The following is a 19,298-nucleotide window of genomic DNA, read 5'->3' on the forward strand; positions in this document are numbered from 1 at the left end:
GTGCAGGGTCAGACTGTGAGATTAACTCCAATCCCCAAGCAAGGGCTCACAGCCACGGCTCAAACCCGCTCCTCCTTTCTTGGATTCCTGCATTGCTGCCAATCTCCCCGCTGGGAAACCTGGCCCCACAAAGTTCTCACCGGCCGCACGATACTTGGATTTAATATTCTAGCCCAGTTACGGTCCATCAGAATTCCCTGTCCGGGGAGAGCAAGAACTGTAAGTTGACACCAAGTGGATATGTTACCTGCAACACAAACGGGAGATCATACTGATTTGATTATTGCAAGGCACCGATTTGATTACGCCATGCTTAATTTACGGCCTCTACGTCCCGGGAACGGTCGCAGAAAAGCAGGAATTTCCACTGCTGGGGGGCAAATGAACCATTTGAGGTTCGTTGGAGATGGCGCCAGAAACAGAAGGTGGGACTGCGGTAAAGACAGTGCCCAGAGGCAGGGCCCGGAGTGGGGCCGCACTGCCCGGGCTTAGTTCCAGCCCCGCCAGGTGGGCTGCACCTGACGCTGGAGGGAGGGTGGTAATGTGCGGGGCAGAGCGCAGCCCACAGTCAGCCCGCGTAGCCGCTGACTGCCGAATGTCGGAGGGCACCCTCGGGAAGGTGGAGTGGGGGGGCCTATTACGGGATCCACGAGGGTGGGATCCGGCGTGGCTGGCGTCCTGGCAATCGTGTCCCCCGATAGTCTGCAATCTGGAAGTCTGGGCAGGAAGGAGGCGTGCGTGGCAGAAGCCCGATGGACAGATGGCGGGAAAGAAGGCAGACCCCGTTGAACGTACGCGTTGTTGATCACCTAAGTAAGTGTGGGACGCCACTGGCGCATTCCTGGGACACCTTCTGCGTCCGTAACCATTCCCAAAGCAATGGAGCTGGTGATGCTTTCGAAAGCTTCCCGTGGCTCTAGCGTGGCCGGCGGTGTGGTGGGGAGCGCGGGGTTTGGAGAGCAGCTCTGCCCCCAGGGAGCGAGTCCCCAGGAGCCCCGGCCTCTCAGGGCCCAGACGCAGTGTCCTAGACTAAGACACTCATTGCTTCTGCTTTAATCTTTGAGAATCAATAAAACAAAATTTTCTTATTAACTTGAGACGGATTTGTCCCAGCTTTACTGCCAGCCAACGGCCACATGGTATAAAGAAAGGAGCAGCAAGGCAATTCTCCCAACGATTTACGGTGACAGTTTTCAAGACCACAGGAGAATTAAAGGAGCAGTACGAAGAACAGCTGACTATCCCCTTCTAGACTGACTTCCATCTTGACACTTGACACAAGTCTAAATGCTGTGGCGAAAATCCCTCTCTGCCACAGCCGTCCCCCTGCCACGGCCCTACCTGCCACGGCTACTCCCTACTATGGTGCTCCCCCTGCCACGGCCGCATGGTTACCGCACTCGGGTAGATAATTTGTGCTGGGAAGTCTGGAGTCTAATCCCCTTCACTTAATTCTGGGCTGGTCTTCTGACCAATCATACCTGGTGGAAGTGACATTCGGGACATCCAAGATGAGGTGACGAGAAGCCTTGTAGCTTCCCCTGGGTTTCCCAAAGCGTCCCCCGTTCCTGGAGCCCTCACCCTGCTGGGAGCGGCCCACACCACAGCTACTGCAGGTAGGAGCTCCCGCCAACAGCCCCGCGGGCTCCCAGACAGTCCACATTAGCGTGAGAGCAAACCATCCTGGACACCCAGCCCCGTGGAGCCTTCAGAAGGCTCCAACCCCAGCGGCCCATCTGTCTACAATCACAGAGAGACCCCAAGTGGGAGCCACCCAGCTGGTCCAGCCAACTCACAGACGAGAAGACACCAGAAGGTCTAAGATTTGGGAAGGTTTGCAACACAGGGACACATGGCAGAACATTTTCCAGTGAGTTCCAGAGAGAGGTTGTGGAGGGCACGTGGCAGGCCCTGGAAGCTGTGTCCCAAGAGCTGGCCTCTAGAACGGACCGCACCCTGTGGACATGACCGCGGGCAGGGCGGGCAGTGACCTGTCGACCCTGTGCGAATGGGCACGGGTCAGGTCCGTGAACCCACTGGTGAGCTCCCTGGTGAGTCTGCATTTCCCTAGCAAGACCCTCTGGAGTCATTGCTACCAGCGAGATGTGCGGGGGGGTAGAACGGTGCCCCCCCAAAAAGACGTTCACATCCCAGAAGCTGCAGGTGTGCCCGCTGATCCCATAAAATAATGGCTAAATGGCTCGAACCATGATCACGAGGAAATTAAGAACAAAGTAACAACAGGAAAAGGTCCTTCTTGTGAACATTTTAAAACTCTTAAAGGGCTCTTGAATGATATGGGAAATAAAAAATGAAACTTCAGAATTTCCAAAACACCGTGATAATGAAAGCACTTCGCCCGAGGATCTATGAAACACATTTAAAGTAAGGCAAACAAGAAAATCTATAGTTTTTAATACTCATGTCTGTGGGGAAAAAAAATGAAAGAGTGAATGAGCTTCTCAACCAAAAGGGACAGGAAAAAGGGCAATAAAGGAAGGAACAAAGTAATCATGAATAAGGAAGGAAAGCACCGGAAAACAGAAAGCGGTCTGCAGGGCCCCCTGGCCCCCCGGTGGGGACCCACCAGGGTCAGCTCTGTCCCACTCTGTGCACCATCCACATTGGGACAAGCTCAGGTGCCTCTCTGATGAGGGGTGGGCACCGATCCCCCACCTCCGCTGGCCGAGCCCGTCCACCCTCCCCGCACCCCTCCCCAGGGTGCAGGCTGAAACCGCCATCCACTGCCCCCTGCCCTGGGGCGTTGACCACTGGGTCCTGGGCAGAGGCTGACATTGGCCTTTAACTCCAGAGGGCGCTGGCATGGGGTGGGCCGTCCTTCCAGCTGCGCCGCCGGCCAAGCAGGGAGCAGAGCTTCCAGGCTCCACCAGGCAAGGACAGCCTCCACTCCTCACCTCCTGCCCTGCCCGCACCTGCTCTCACCTCAGCCAGTGTCCTGACACAGGCCAGGAGGAGAGGAAGCTCAGGGTCCAAGGAGGCCGGGCCCAGCCCCAGAGCCAGTGCCCCCCCAACCCGAGTCCCCGCCCCCAGAACCCCAGGAGCCCCTGGAGCTGCTCGGGCCAGGACAGTGTTCCCGGGAACAGCCCATCTCTTGTCCCCGATCAATAGGGCAGCCAGTGGTTCCCGGGAAGGGTGTGGGACCCTGGCCCCCTCTCCGGGGGCCCGTGAGGAAGGCTGCTGGCCCCCGGCCTGTGTGTTGAAGAGCTCAGGGCGACCCGTCAGCCGGGGGCCCAGGGAGCCGCCCCCCAGCCCCAGCCAGCTCCGACTGAGAGGCAAGTGTGACACTTACCGTCCCGCGGGGGCGTGTCCTGGTCACGTGAAGCGGGCTCATGCCTCGGCTATTTAATTACCTCACAAGGGGGAAAACAGCAAAAATATTCAACCCCAAACATGAGACCCTCTGGACTCTTTTCTTCACGAAAATGCACAGTTCTTCCAGCGGCCCCACCCTCCTTCCTCTCTGACACCCGCTCCCACCCACCCCTCCATCGGCGCCTGGGACGGGCCAGCGGTCAGGGGCTTGTCCTCAAGGCTCTGGGGTCCCCGGGGGTCTCCGCTCAGCCGCCCCCCACCTGCCCCCTCCCGGTGGCCATGACAGGGGCTGAGCTTGGTTCTTGTCACGAAGGGGGTTTTAGAGAAGAGACTTCCGACAGCTATACTGGTAAACACCGTGTGTCAAGCCTTCGTGCTGGGCACAGGAACATGACACATGCGTGACGGCGTGCAAACTTCACAAGGAACCGGTGGGAAGCTGGGGTTTAGGAACGGACACCCCGGACCAGGGTCCATGCTGCAGGCAGCAGAGCCGCGTGCCGGCCAGGGTCTGGTTTCCGGGCGGGCGTGGGGTGCTCTCAGCCCAGCAGGCTGTTCCCCCGGGAGCCCGAGGCAGATAGAACAGAGCCTCAGACCCGGGTCCACTCTCCCTTTATTCTACGTCTTTCCGAAGCTCTGGCATCTGCAGCCTTGCTGATCCTGCAGGGACGGTCCCTCCCAGGGAACAGGAAGCTACTGCTTGGAAGCTTTTCAAATGCAAACCAGCCCACGCAGAGCCCACAGGCCCCCTGCTGTACTGGGCTCTCACACGCCCCCAGGCCCGCCACCTCCTGCCCTAACCAGCCCGGTGCAGGTCTCAGACAGCAGGGACAGCCCCCGAGTTACTCAAAGTGGCCCATTCTCTCCCTGCTCGCCCTCCCTTGCCAAGTCCGGCTAAAACCACAGGAAAGGTTTTTTCTGCCCACACATCCTCCTCCCTCTGCCTACTGACCAGCCAGGGGCTTCCCGACAGTGGTCCGCCATGGCCTGCCCCTCCTCTGACAATCATCCCGATGTGTCGGCCTCGCCGTTCTGGATAACCCGCACTGAGGCACACCCTCCCCACCAAGCCCTTTCGCAGGCCGACCAGTGGCTTGGGTGTGGTGCCGAGACACCCCGTTGCCAGGGAGTGGGGCCACCTCCCTCTGTTCCCAACTGCCACCTGCCCCTGGGGGATCTGGGCAATCTCGACTCCCCGCTCTGGGTCTCAGAGGCTCAGATGGGATGGTGGCGGTGGAAACCCTGCGAGAACAGGTCCGCTAGGGGAACCTCCGTGCCGCCACCCCATTGCCTTTCCCTCAGTTTCTCTCGACACGTGCTCTTCACTGAGCCTCCATGACACGTCCCTAAGATGTGACGTTGCCCACGCCTGCAGCCTCAGCGCTGGGTTGGGCTTGAGCCACGTGAAGTTGCCCTTTGCGAATGTCAAAGATGGTCCAGATGGTCCAATTCCAGGCACTCCACACAAGGGATCCTGCCGTGGCGTGGTCAGGGTCGGGACACAGGGTACCAGCCACGAGAGCAGCTCAGGAAAGACGTGTCTAAACACACAGCGTGTGGCGTTTCTGGCTTCAACCCCAACTCGAGGGTCTGGGAACGCAGAGCCTTTTGGAACTGAGCGCCCCATGTGCTCCAGCAGGGAGAGGCGCACCTCACAGCCGCCTGGCCGCCCCGCTGCCCCGCCGCCCCACGAGGTCCACACCACCTCAGACACGTGAGCCATGATTCCCAGCCTCCATGGGCCCATCTGCAGGTCAGGGGACCTACGCGTTGGAAGGGGGAGAATCCACGGGGCAGCAGCCTCCCAGCCCTGTCCTGGGGCAGCCTCGACGGGGGACCACGACGGCCGCCAGCAGCAGACTTCACGGTCTCCCAGCCTGGAGGCTGCAAGTCTGAATCCTCAGAACCTGCACCCCTCTGAGGCTCCAGGGACTGTCCTTCCTGCCTCTTCCAGCTCGGAGGGCTCCAGGCGTCCGTGGGCTAATGTCACAACCGCACCGCCTGCGTCTGCCTCCATGGTCTTGCGGCCTCTCCTTTCCTGTGGCTGTGTCTCTTTCTCTTCTAAGGAAACCTGTCACCGCGTCTAGGGTCCACCAAGGTAATCCAGGATGCTCTCCTCTCGAAACCCTCACTCACTTCCCCCCAATAAGGCCTCCCTCATAGCTTTGCAGGGACTGGCTGCGGACGGTCTCCCACGGCCCCATTCAGCCCGGCGGGCGTCACGCAGGTGTTTGCTGCTGTCATTACTGCCGCCACCTGAGAGTCTGGCACGTGTGAGCCCGGCTCATGGCAGTGAGCAGCAAACGCCACGCAGGACCTACCCACAGGGTGGGGACAGAACAGTCAGCACGGCGGGGAGAGGGGGGTGTGCTGGGGACAGCTCCCAGGGAGTGTGACCTTTGAGGAAAGCTGGCGGGGGGGGAGCATCTGGAGACGCTGAGGTAGGTCCCAAGGCACCAGCCAGTTGCAGGGGGAGCAGGCAGGGCAGGTGGCCACATCCTGCAAAGGACACCGGCCACCAGGCCCGCAGGCCGCACACACCGTTCACATTTTCAAGCGAAGCGCAGAAATGCCGGGAGCTGGGGAGTCAGTAACCTCCGCCTGGGCTCAAGCAGGCCGCCTATGTTTCGGAAATGAGCTGGAAGCCATTTGAGAAATGCTAGGACAAACAGCATCCCCCCAACATCACTTCTGGCACCGAGCTGGGGAGCCCGGAGAGTCTCCAGTCACTACAGAACACAGTCCTGGAGAAGGAAATTCCTTGTCAGGAACATCTCAGGCTACACGGTTCTGCAGAACAAAATTCGGAGAAGTATTTTAACCCCAAGAATCTGCTGATGGCTGGGACCCTGGGGTCTGAGGCTGGCATGTGGACGGGAAGAGGGGGGCCCTTAGGAAGGGGGACCAACCTGTGTGGACCACCCACAGCAACACCCGCCAGTGACCCCTAATGAGACCCAGCCCCCAGCCGGGCACTGAGCTGTACACCAATGGTCAGCCCAAGAAGGGGGGAAACTGAGGGACAGGGTGTGAGGTCCTTTCAAGGTCACACAGCCAGAAAGGGTCAGGAAGACACGCCCACAGCTCCTGCCTCCCACACATCCCTTCAACAAACCTGAGGACTCCAGGAGGAAGCACCATGTCCGTGGAACCACCCAGAAGGTGTGGCCCAGCCCGGCTGGACAAGGGGTCCCCAGCCTGCCGCCTCCTCCCTCCAGGCACCGGGCAGGGGTAGGGGGCACTGGCAAGCAGGATGGGCTGAGGAGAGAGGCGCGGGCCAGCCCACGCTGTCTGGACATCTCCGTCTGAGCTCATGCCTGCGAACGGGCAGCACACTCCTCCCATTTCCAGGGAACTGGCCAGACGCCCTCGGTCCAGCCAGCCGGGCCCCAGAGGACACGAGAGGATTTAGGGCCGGGCGGGTGGTGCGTGCCACTACTCCAACAGATCTCAAGGAGGCTCCAAGCGCAGGTGAGAAGGCTCGGTGCCCCTCCACCCACCCACTCTGCTCAGGTGAGGAGACAGACGCTCCCCCGAGGACGCGGGGGGCAGGTGCTGGGACATGNAGCACAGCCTGGCCTCCCTGCCGCTTACCTCCGAGCCGCGGAGTCTGGTCAGCTCCTTCGGTGTACCTTGGGGACATCGCAGCCCCGAAAAGGGAAGGTCAGCACAGTCACCCCAGGACACCAAAGGGCGACCCAGCTCACTGGCCCTGAGGATGAACCAGCATGTGTCCCCATATAGGACAAGGCTCGAGGGGACAAAGGCGAGACCCCACAGGGGACAAGGGCAACCAGAGAGAAGATGCTTGGGGTACCAGGCTGGCGGGTGTGCTCAGAGGAGGCAGAAGGGGAGCTGAGAGGAGAGCAGGTCCTTAGCGTAGATGGGACCCAGGGTAGTGGGGAGGGGGTCAGGGTGCCCCGGGCAGGGGCACAGCCCAGACAAGGTGCATGACGGGAACCCAAAGGGTATTAGGTGGGCCCTGTCTCTGTCTCTCTATCCCCCTGTCTCTGTCTCCCTCTTCACCTCTGGCTCTATCTCTCAGTTTCACCCCATCTCTGTCCCTCTCCATCTGTCTCTGTCCTCCCCCCATTGCTCTCCCCACCCTGCGCCCCCTAACCTGGAGCCAGGGTCTTGATGGCCCCTCAGCTGTGCCTCTGAGCTGAGAACAAGGACCACCGTGGGTCCCGGGGGAAGGGCACAGGAAAGGGACAGCTTCGAGAGATCCCCAGCTGTTCCAGTAGAGATCCCTGGGACCCGTTCTCCCTCCCCTGGAGACCCTCCCCTGGAGACCATCCCCAGCAGGGCATGGGCCTGGGCTAGGACAGGGCTGTCGGCCTCTGGCGCCCTTAAAGCCCCTGGCAGCAAACACTCACATTAGCTTCTCCCCAGAGGACCCAGGGCTCTGCAACCCATCACCACAGTCCCCACGCCCACTCTGTGGCTTCAGAGCAGCCCCTCCCCAACGTACCGACAGCAGAAGTGCCAGAGGGAGGCCGGGGTCTCCCTCAGCCCACCTACACCCTCCCAGCCACCTGCTGTCTCCACCCGTGCATCTTCCTTCCCCCCCTTGCCAGTGCAGGACGGTGTCGTTGGGGACATCATTGGACACGACCCCTCAGAGCCTCCAGGGTGGGGGACTTACCAGGGTGTGGTCCAGGCCCTCCTGGTGGGAAGCCACGTGCAGAGTCCCTGATGGAGGAGGCAGGAAGCCCCTCCATGTGAGGCCCAGATGGGGGTCCTTTGCCTGCAGACACCTGTCCCGCCATTGCTGACGTCTGCCCACTGTGCAGGGCCCTGTAAATCTGAGGTGCGCTCCGTGGAGCCCCCTAGCAGGGAGGAGGGCAGGGCCCGCACCCGCCAACCAGCATCACCTCACCTACCCTGCACCAGGCCCGGCTTACTGCCCAGTCTGAGGCCTGAGGGTCAGGCCCAGGCCGGAGAGGGTGGCCCCTGGGCCGGAGCCCTGTGACCTGGGGCGATGCTTGCTGCCCCCGCCCCCCACCCCGGGCCCCACGGCCTGCCACTCCCGAGGCCCGCAGCCCTGTGTGCCGCCTCCCCCCAGGGCCGCCGCCGCCACCGAGCCAGCCAGGATGTTTGGGCTCTGGAGAACCTTCAGCAGTGTGCTTTTCTACCTGACCCTGGCCGTCGGCCTCGGAGGGCTGCTGGGCAACGGGCTGGTCCTCTGGCACCTTGGCTTGCACATCAGGAGGGGCCCCTTCTCCGTGTACGTCCTCCACCTGGCCGCCGCCGACTTCCTGTTCCTGGGCTGCCAGGTGGGCTTCTCCGTCGTGCAGGCCGCCCTGGGCTCCCGGGACAGCCTGTACTTCGCCATCTCCTTCGCGGGCTTCTCCGTGGGGCTCTGGCTGCTGGCGGCCTTCAGCGCCGAGCGCTGCCTCTCTCACATCTTCCCCGACTGCTGCCAGCGCCACCGGCCCCGGCACACGTCGGGCACCGTCTGCGGCCTCATCTGGGCCCTGACGCCGCCGGCCGTGCTACTGCCGGCCCACGCCTGCGGCCTGCTGCGGACCAGCGCCAGCCCGCTCACCTGCCTGCGGTACCACACGGCCAGCGTCACGTGGCTGCTGTCCCTGGTCTGCGTGGCCGGCGTGGCCGGCCTGGTCCTCTTCGTCTGGGTGGGCTGCTGCTCCCGGCGCCCGCGGCCCAGGTTCTGCGGCATTGCCCTGGGCTCCGTGCTTCTGCTGCCCTTCTGCGGCCTGCCCCTGGTCTTCTGCTGGGCTCTGCAGCCCTTCCTCAACTTGCTGCTGCCCGTCTTCCTCCCGGTGGCCACGCTCCTGGCCTGCGTCCACAGCAGCGCCAAGCCGCTCATCCACTTCGTGGCCGGCCGGCAGCCGGGCAAACGCCAGCCGCTGCGGGCCGTTCTCCAGAGGTCCCTGGGGGAGGAGGCCCCGCTGGAGGCCCGGGGGCTGGCCCTGCCCATGGGCCTCCTGTAGGGGCCAGCCCGGCCCGACCCTTCCCGGGTGACCACCAGCCCCAGCTCACCGGCCCCGGGGACCCAAGGGCTGAGGACGGAGCCTCCGCCGTGGTCCTGACCCCTGCAGCACTCGGAGCCTGAGGAGGTCAGGGAGGCCTGGGGGTGGGGAAGGAGGAAGGGGCGGCGAGCACCCACAGGCCCCAGGCAGAGCCCACCTCCCAGCTCCTGCCTCCGCCCCACCCTGCGCCAGCTCAGGCCACAGGCACCGAGGCGCATCAGGGGGTTGGACCGATGGGAGCCCAGGCTCTGTCTGTGCTGGGGATGTCCTTGTGCGAAGGCCACTAGGGCCGTGCTGTTGACTCTTCTCTGCGAGAGGGTCGTGGAACCAGCCTCGCCCCAGGCCCCCGCAGCAGTTCCTCGCCAGTCGCCAGATGGTGCTGCGTCCCCACCAAACGTGCCCGAAGCGCACTTGGGGAGTGGGCTCACTGCAGGGGGGGTGCAGCTCGAGGGGGGGCCCTGCCCTTCCGGCCCCACCCCTGACCGAGGGTCCCGGACACCTCACCTCCTGCAGGGTGCCCTGGCCCCGAGCCCCCATCTTTATCCTCCCCACCTCCCCAGAATCCTGTGCTCTTCCACCCATTGCCCCACCCCTGCCTGCTCCCTGCAGACACTGCCCTGCCCTGCCCATTTGCCCTGGGGCTTTCCTCCTGGAGGAAGTGAGAGAGAGACAGGGAGGGACAGGGAGGGACAGGGAGGGACACGAAGCCGTGCTTCTTAGCTTTCAAAGCGCAAATCATTTTATGTATTTTCTGATGATTAAAAGAAATATATAGTTTATGGTCATTGTCAAAACATGCAAGCTCTACAGGAAATATTGAACAGATAAATCACTGAAACTCTTTGGAGCCAGAGGGAGACATTTGGGTGTGAACCCTTTGGCTCCATCTGTGTCTCCAGCAGAGACCCACAGAAATGCTGGCTGTTACCAGGAGGAGGACACCGCACGCACCCGAATTCTGTACCTGTCACAACAAAGCCTTTTACAAGCGCACAGGTTTGTTTTAGAAAATTGTCAATTTTTTTTCCGCCAGAAAGGTACTGTGTTGCTCACTATGGGAACTTCGGAGGACACTAAGCAGTGGAAAGAAGGGTCACCTGCCACCACCCACAACCCAGAGACACCTGCTTGCGCAGGTTTTCTGTGCCTCCGGGGAAGAAGGGGCTCTGACCCCACCAGCGCCCCCCACCCCTGCCGTCTCCCCAGACGATGAGCCCTCTGATGAAGCAGGTGTGGCAAGAGCTGTCAGTCTGATGTGATGTGGGGCCAGGAGCAAAGGGCCAAGAAAGAACTCTTAGGACAACGTTGGTGCAAAAAGGTGGTTTTACGGAATCACAGGACCCGTGGGCAGGAAGGGCGGCACTGGAGTTGGGAGGGCTGGCGATCTTATACTTTCAAGTTGGGACGGGCAGAGATAAAGACATTTCCCAAAGGATTGTCCCGTGTTCAAGAAGACCCAGGGGATCCTGGAGGTCCCGCTATTGTCATGCTAAGATGCTTTTTGCCTCTAGCAAAGCATTAACGTGAGGCGGTGAGGCCGCTGGGAGTTCCCGGAGGAAGGTCACTCTGCCTGTCTCCCCCCTTTGTCAATGGGCTGCAGGTTGTAAGGACACTGAATTTTATCTACATTTCTTTTGTCTTTGTTCTCCTCGTGCAGTCTGAAGGCTGTCCGGTGGCTCGGGGAGGGTGGGTGAAGCGCCCTGAGCCCTGGGAGCTTGGGCAGGCTGCTTTGGAGGTGGGATGGGGTGGGGTGCAGAGGGGCTGTCCATCTTTGTGACGTTTCTTGCCGGACCCCAAAGAGGGGTGTGGCCTCCTTCTTGGAAGGGCTAGGAATGGGATGAGGGTTAGGGGAGCAGTTTCAGGCTTGGGGTGCCCCAGGATCAGCCCCAACCTCCCAGCCTAGGGAATAGCTGTGGGGCCCTCCATCTCTACACCGGCAGAGAGAGGTGGGGACAGGCAGGGACAGGCAGCTAGCGGTGTCTGGGGCTCATGATAAACAGCCCGGTCTAGACAGATGGGGAGCACGGGGACCTCTGGCCAGGAACCCGCTGCTGCATTGTGGGGACACCAGCCTGAGCCCAAACAAGCCCATGAGCGTCCTTGGTCCTGCAGGGACAGGGCTGCCACTGCACTGGGCTCCCATCCTGCTGGCACTTCTCTAGCTGGGTGACCTCCAGCAAGTCACCTGACAGCCCAGAGCCCCAGTCTGCATAGGGGGCGGAGCAATGGCTCCTTCCAGATCTGATCCAGGGCAACAAAGGCCAGCCAGCTTGTCCTGGGGAGAGGCGACCCCAGGTACTGTCTGCCTGTCCTGACCTTCAGGGCCAACTGCATCGCCTCCCATATCCAGCAGAGCTCCAGATGGCCCCAGCCAGCCCTGACCTCAGTACCCCACCACGCCATGCCGCTCTTGGCATGTCTGACCAGCCGTCAGTGGGCATCATGGTCTCTGGCGTGCACCTGCCCTGGCTGACCACTCAAGGTGACCACCTGGCCCACAGAGGCCTCCCACCTCCACGTCAGTACCTCGTGTCCTGCATCCTTAGTCGCTCACCCGTCCTTGTCCACGCAGCTGCTAGAGGTTGAGCTCCAGAGGGCAGGGAACAGGTGACTTTATCCACTGCTGTCTCCCCTGTGCTGGGGGCTCAGACAGACAGAAGGAGGGGCTCCAGGAGCATTTGTTGAACAATAGACAGGTAGAAGGGTGAATGATAGGGTCAAAGAATCAATGATATGGATGAAGTGGATTACAACTGAATGGAATCAGACCTGGCTCATCCTGGGTTCTAGATCATTCCCAGCCAGCCTAAGTACTGACCACTGACCTGAACCCTGAGCTGGATGTTGGTTACAGGAGGGCCCAGGCTGCTCCCTGCAGAGTCCTGCTACCCCAGCCCCTCAGCCCCCCTCAGCCCCCCTCAGCCACATTCTCCCCTTCCAGCCAACAGACATCATTAGAGCCAACTCCAGGGGGGCATTGGACAGGAGACCAAGGCATGGATGCACAGTGGTGTGGCCCCTAGTCCCACGGAGTCTGGGGTCTGGAGAAGGGACAGACACATACACTGTTCAAAGATAGCACATGAGTGAGTGTGTGCACTTAAATGTGCAGAGGGTTAGAGAGGTGCCCCAGTTTGCCCTTGACAATCCCAGTTCACCCACATTGCCTTCGTGCCATTGGAGTTCTCCTTTTGGACTCCCAAATGTCCCCATGTGGAAGCCAAATCACCCGGTTTCCCTAGTGTGAGGGAAGCATGGAGGAGGGCCACATATCCCCCACTCAGAAAGCAGGTGGGCTTCCAGGAGGAGGGGGTATCTGCCTGAGCCTCACAAAGGTAGTGTGGGGTTAGGAGGAAAGGGCTGCAGTGGGTGGGGGGAAGGGGGTGGTCTGAAACACGCACCTTCTGTGAAGAAGAGAAAGATGGGGACCTCCATGGGAAGCTGCTGGCAGCTGGGGAGCAGGCATGTACCAGGCAGGGGACAGAGGGCGCCCCAGGGAAAGTGGGCACAGGCGCACAACTGGCCTTCCATCCAAGTCTGCCTTTCCTGTGGTTCATCTCGAATTACATGTGTCTGGTCTGAAGCTCTGTGGTTTGGTTTGGTTTTCCCAAGTGGATATCCAGTCATTTCAGCCACATTTGTTGAAAAGATTTCCCTTTTCTCGTTGAATCCCGTTGGCACCATTAGTGTAAATCAATTGATCTTACAGGGCGGGTCTATCTCTGGACTCTTGTTTCCCTGCTCTACTTGCCTGTCCTTCTGCCAACACCACCGTGTCCGTTACTGTGGCGCGATCGTACGTCATAAAATCACGTGGTCCAAGTCCTACAGTGCTCTGTTTCTTCCTTGCGATTTGTACTTCTGCATAAATTTTAGAATCAGCCTGACAATGTCTTCAAAAGGCTACCGATTTTATTCAAAATTTTACTCAATTTTATTGAGATTGCATTAAATCTATTCAATTATTCTCTAAAATTCATGGAGAATGGGCATCTCAACAATAGGGAGTTTTCCAATTCACATGCATGGTTTACCCCACACACCATTTATTTCAGTGTTCGGTACTGGCCAGCTCTCCTTCATCTGGGTGCCCTGCACGTGTTTTGTAACCCTATTCCTAGGTGCCTGAGGGTTTCGTGGTGCTCTGTGGGATAACTCTGGATTTCATTTTCCAATTGTTCCTTGACAGTTTATCGTTTTTTTAAACATTGATCTTGATTCGCTATATGATCTAGCAGCTATCCGGCCAAATTGCTAAATTCAATTAGTTCTGATTAGCTCTAGTTGTCTCTGAAGGTGACAGGATTTCCTACGTACACGATCACCCATTTGCAAATGGAGGTAGTCTTTCCACTTCCTCTGTTTGGGCCGAGACCTGCCACACCACGTTGAGGAGAAATGGTCGTACCCCAATCTTAGAGGGAAGGTGTTCATTATTTCACCATTAAATACGATGTCATCTGTAGGCCTTTTGTTTATGCCCTCTGTCATATTGATGTCATTCCCATCTATTCCTGGTTTCCTGGGAGCTTGGGTTGTTATGAATCATGCACGGGTATTGAAGTTCATCAAATGCTTTTCTTCATATATGAAGACAACAGTATAGGGGTGCCCGGGTGGCCCAGTTAAGCATCCGATTCTTGATTTCAGCTCAGGTCATGATCTCGGGGTCGTGAGATCGAGCCCCACGTTGGGCTCTGCGTTGGCCGTGGAGCCTGCTTGAGATTCTCTCCCTCTTCCTCAACCTCTACCCACTCTTCCTCTAAAAAAACCCAAAAAAACAAGAAAGAAACCTGCTGTGTGAAGACAATGCTACGGTTTTCTCCTTTAGTCCGTTGACGTGGTGAATTACACGGTTCATTTTCCAAGGCTGACTCCTTGGATAAACCCCACCGGACCATGGGGTGCGGTGCTCTTTACGTATCAATGGACTTGGTCGGCCAATATTTTGATAAGGGAATCTGCATTTCCGTTCCTGAGGGATGTTCTCTCACTCCGTTCGGGATAATGTCCTTGTCAGGCTGGGGCCGCAGGCTTGGCCCCTCCTGCTCCCTTCTCGCTAAGCGTGTGGCTGAGGCCAGTATTACTTCGCGGGCGGAGCCATCGGGTCTAGACTTCTTGTGAATGGGGTTTAAAACACACTTTCAGTTTCTTAAGCAGATACACGGCTACTCAGGTTCCCTTTCTCTTTTTCCCTTAGCTTCAGAAAGTCTGATTTTTCAAGGAATGCTTCCATTCCAGCCAACAGGCAGTAGGCTAAAACTGTATACGACTCGCCTCATTCCCGTGACCGCGGGTCATATCCGCGCACGATCTCTTTTGTGCCTCCTGGGAGTAATCTGTGTTTTCTCTCGACCATTCTTGTTCGGTTTGAGCCATACTCTTAATCCTTTCAAGAGAACCAGCTTTTCCTTTGGTTGTTTTTCTCTGTGGGTCATCCGTGGCCTCTCCCGTGGCTCCTGCTTGTCTTCATTATGTCGTTCCTTCCGCTCCCTGGGGCTTTAATTCTCTCCACTTCTTCTAGGTTCTTGAGTTAAGTAGCTTCAGTCATTTCTTCTGGATCTTTCCTGCATCTAGAAATGTGCGTGAAAGCAACAGTTTCCCCTTCAGGCACTGCCCCACCTGCTTCCTGTGGGTCCCGAGTCCCGTTCATTATCTTTCGATTCAAAATATTTCCTCATTTCCTTTGTGATTCCTTTTAAACGTGTATCACTGGATTTCCAAACATTTAGGGAATTTCTATTTATCTCTTTGTTTTGTTGTTGGTTTCTAATACAATTCCTCTGTGGTCTGAAAATATACCGTCTGTCCTTCAATTCTTTCGGGTTCATTGAGACGGCTGTGTGGCCTGGCCTGTGGTCACCGGACCCGGTTTTGCGTGCACGTGGAAAGACTGTGCACTTGTCCTTGTTGGATGCAGTTGTCCAAATTCTTCAACAAGCTTGATTTTTTAAATAATGCTCAGTTTTCCTACCTCGGTACTGAGTGGTTTCATCTGTTTGTCATATCAATTACTGAGGGAAGAGTGCTAAGATCTCCAGCTGGGAGCATAGAATTTTTCCTTTTCTTTCCACCAGGTTTTGCTTGTAATACTTCGAAACTGCGTCATTAGACCCACACCTGTTTAGAATTACTACGTGCTTCTGACGAACTGACCACTTTCTCATGTGAGGATCTTAAAATATGTCCAGAGATTATTATCTACCCTGCCCATGGGAGCGTGGAGGCTCGTTTCCCTGCCCAGAGGGAGGCACCGCTCGTCCCTTGGAAGAATGAATAGGCTGAAGCAGACAAGATCATGTGCGGTGCAGGCCCAGGTCACAGAAGGCACTGTGGCTCTCTCCCCGCTCTCTCAGATCACTCTCGCTGGGGGAGGTCATCCTCCAGGTCACGCAGCCCATAAAGATGCCCACGTGGCCAGGAACTAAGGCCTCCTACCAACAGCCAGCTAAGACCTAGCGGCCAAGGGAACACGCCATCTTGCAAGGGGATGCTCCGGCTCCAGCCGAAACGTCAGGTGACCACAGACCTGGTCCACGGCTTGACGGCAGCCACGTGACAGACCCTGCGCCAGAGCCCCCCACAGAAGTCCCTCCCAAATTCCTGACCTACAGAAGCTGCAAGATGATTAAAGTTTGTTGTTTTAAGATGCTAAATTTTGGGGTAATTTGTTATGAAGCAATCGACTCCTCGTGCAATCATGATGAAAACGCTCCTCTCGATCTCTGGCAAAATGCCCAAAGTCTGCTCAGCTTGAAATTAACGTAGCTGCCCTGGCTGTCTCGTGATTCTTCTCTTCCAATGAACCTGCACCTTTGTATTTGCAGTGTGTCTCTTATAAACAGCGTATTGTTGGGTAGTATTTTCTTCATCCAACGTGGAAATCTCTGCTTTTTAATCAGAGAGTGTAGTCCCTTTACATTTAACATACTGATACGGTTGAGTGCAGGGCTCCCATCTCGTCATGTGGTTCCTATTTATTACTCATGTTCATTGTCCCACTGTTCATCCTTTCTTGCCTTCTTTTGAATAAGAAAAAAAAATGTTTGGTGTCCCATTTTATCTTTTCCATTGGCTTTTTGGTTTTTTCTGGCAGGTTTCTCCAGACTATGACATGCTCCCCTTAACTTACCACAGTGAATAGTTGAGCACTTCACCCGCGAAGTAAGGACCCTGCAGCAACGGTCAAGGCCACCTGCCCTTCTCTGCCCTTTGGGCTATTACTATATATTTTATTTCTACATATGTAATAAACCCCAGTCTACATTTTTATTGCTCTTGCTTTAAATGGTCTGTAGAATTCTAAATAAATTAAGAAGAAAATGTCCATGTATCGTCACCGCATATTAATCATCCCCAGTCTTCTCTATTTCTACTTTCGTCTGCATTCGTCTTCAGCCTGAAAAACTTCCTTTCATACTTCATGTCTAAAGACCACAATTTCTCCCAGCTTTTGTCTTTCTGTCTGAAAACATCTTTACTTTCCTTTTGTCTTCTAGGATATTGAATATAAATCCTAGATTAACAAGGGTTTTTTTTTTTTCTCTTTCTCTCTCTCAGCATTTAAAAAATGCCATTGCATGGCATTTGACTCCCATAATTTCAGAAGATAAGTCAGATTTAATTATTATCATTGGTTCCCTCAATACAGTATGTCTTTTCTCTCTGGGTGTTTTTGAAATTTTTACTCTGCATTTCTGCAGCTTGACCTCAAAATGCTTAGATGGGGTGTTTTTGTATTTGTTCTATTTGGGATTCACTGAGCTTCCCAGATAATGCCTCCCCAACGATGTCTACACCCTTTGTAATGTAGGTACTCCTCATGGGAGCATAGATGACCAGCATAGACTTTGTTTAATCATACAACTATATGCTGCCTATAAAAGACACACTTTAGATTCAAAGGCACAAATAGGTTGAACACAAAATGATTTTTCATGTGAACGATAATGCAAAGAGAGCTTGAGTGGCTAAGCTAACACCAGACAAAATCAACTTTAAGAAAAAATTGTTACTAGAGACAAACAAGGACCTTTCTTTGGTGATGAAAGGATCAGTCCATCAAAAAGACACGACAACTGTAAACACGTGCTTGTGGCGTGCTGAGCAATGCCACCTAAAAGACATTGAGATCCTAATCCATGCAACCTGTGGATGTCACCTTACATGGTAAAAGGGATTTTGCAGGTGCAATTAAATTAAGGATCTTGGGATGGGGGTGGGTGTTCCCTTACATTATCTGGGGGTCCCAATGTAATAAGGACCAGGGTCCTTATAAAAGAAAGGCAGGAGGACTGGAAAAAGGGGGGAGTGGGAAGAAGATGGTGGAAGCAGAGTCGGAGAGAGAAAACATACCAAAAGCTGTGTGGATGAGACGGCCGCCTTCTCACCATCCTCCCACGGTGGAGAAAGATCAATCATCTCCCGGTGGCTCTTCTCACAACAGTACTGACCCCATCACAAGAGCCCCACATTCACAACCTAACCGCATCCCAGAAGCCCACCTCCGAATGCTGCCACAGCAGGGGTTAGGGCTTCACCATATGCATTCAGTCCATAGCAGCTGGTTATGGTCAGAAGGAAGGAAAGGGGAGGGATCCAGGCCTATGACCTAAGGGCAAATTGGCAGGACTTCGCCATAGAACAAGTAGGCTGGAGAGCTGGCTTCCTCCTTCCACAGGTGCCTGTATGTGAGCATACTCCCCCTCCCAGAGAAGGGGTCCCCAGGGGTTGCCATCACTCCTCCCAGCATGCACCTCTGTGTCTTTGGATGCTGAGTCTGCCCCATTCAGCTCTACGCACCTTGCAGAGTGCAGGCCTGACCCCAGGCAGGAGCTGAGGGTTTGCAGCGTTACTGCAGGTGTCGGACCTAAGGAAAAGCTGCTCTCAGGTCCAGGGAGGCCCGCTGCCCAGACCCATCCTCCATCTGTGCCCTTGTGCAGGCTCCTGGCATCCCACCCACCAGCTGACCTTTGCCAGCCAGAGCTTCCTGGGGACCTGTCTGTCTACATTGGATCACCCTCCAGCAACCTCAGGCACCAGGCAAAGGGTTTGAAAAGGGACCCAGCTCCTCCACATTCACTGTTTGGAGTTGCTAACAAGAACATGTCACACCCTGGAGACCACCCAGCATCTCTCCTGGGCAACAGGGACCCTGCTGGGCCCAAGGGCTCAACCAACACAGCACAGGACCAGAGGTCAGCAACTGGTAGCCTGCAAGCCTGCAGATGGGTAGCTTTTTTGGCATTCACAGGGATTAAGTGTTTTAATTAGTTGTCAGCACTTAACAATTGGGGAATTTCACATCAAAATCCAGATTTCTGGCCTCTCTTGATGGTCAGAGACTGGCAAACCTCACCTGCATTTCCAGCTGGCCACGAAGGTAGGGCTGGGAGGGACTGGCTTTACACAGGTGCACCTCACTCCCCCAGAGACCCCCTTCCTTGATGTCACCCTGAGCCCTGACCACTCCTCACTGATTGAAGAGGAAAGTGAATGGGTCTTTTTGCTCCCATCTTTTTGGTGAAAAGTGGGGAGACACAGACACAGAAACCCCCAAGAAAAAATAGGAGTGGGCTCATTTCTTTGTGGTTGTGAACATTTCTTCATGTTGAATGAGCAACAAAAAGTACGTGGCACTAAATTCCCCTCCAAGGATAAAAATTCACCGCACTGGACCCCTTTGCTGTACAGATGGAGACACTGAGGCCCAGACAAAGAGTGCCCAGTCTCAGGTCACGCAGCCGGGCAGCAGCAGAGCCAGGCCCCCTCCCACAGATGTGTGAGCACAACTGTGATGCTGCAAGCCACACACCCTGGGGGCTCTGAAGAGGACCCTCCCCGTCTCAACCCTGCAGGGCCCATTAGAGATGACCTGCCTGCCTTGCAGACAGTGTGTGGGCCTTCCAGCAAGGGGGGGCAGCAAGTGGCCTGTGGCCTGGCTAACGGCCAGCAGGAAGCAGGGAGGCCACT

The 19,298-nt window shown here is 56.5% G+C and overlaps 1 protein-coding gene across 1 annotated transcript; it reads left to right on the forward strand.

The window, feature by feature from the left end:
* Positions 1-8,426: 8,426 nt before the first annotated feature.
* On the forward strand, positions 8,427-9,287 carry MRGPRG (MAS related GPR family member G). The gene has a single exon (XM_019802747.2). The coding sequence runs from the start codon at positions 8,427-8,429 to the stop codon at positions 9,285-9,287; it is 861 nt and encodes a 286-aa protein (XP_019658306.2).
* The last annotated feature ends 10,011 nt before the right edge of the window (positions 9,288-19,298 follow it).

This window comes from Ailuropoda melanoleuca, chromosome 16, assembly GCF_002007445.2.
Source record: "Ailuropoda melanoleuca isolate Jingjing chromosome 16, ASM200744v2, whole genome shotgun sequence".
Taxonomy (NCBI): domain Eukaryota; kingdom Metazoa; phylum Chordata; class Mammalia; order Carnivora; family Ursidae; genus Ailuropoda; species Ailuropoda melanoleuca.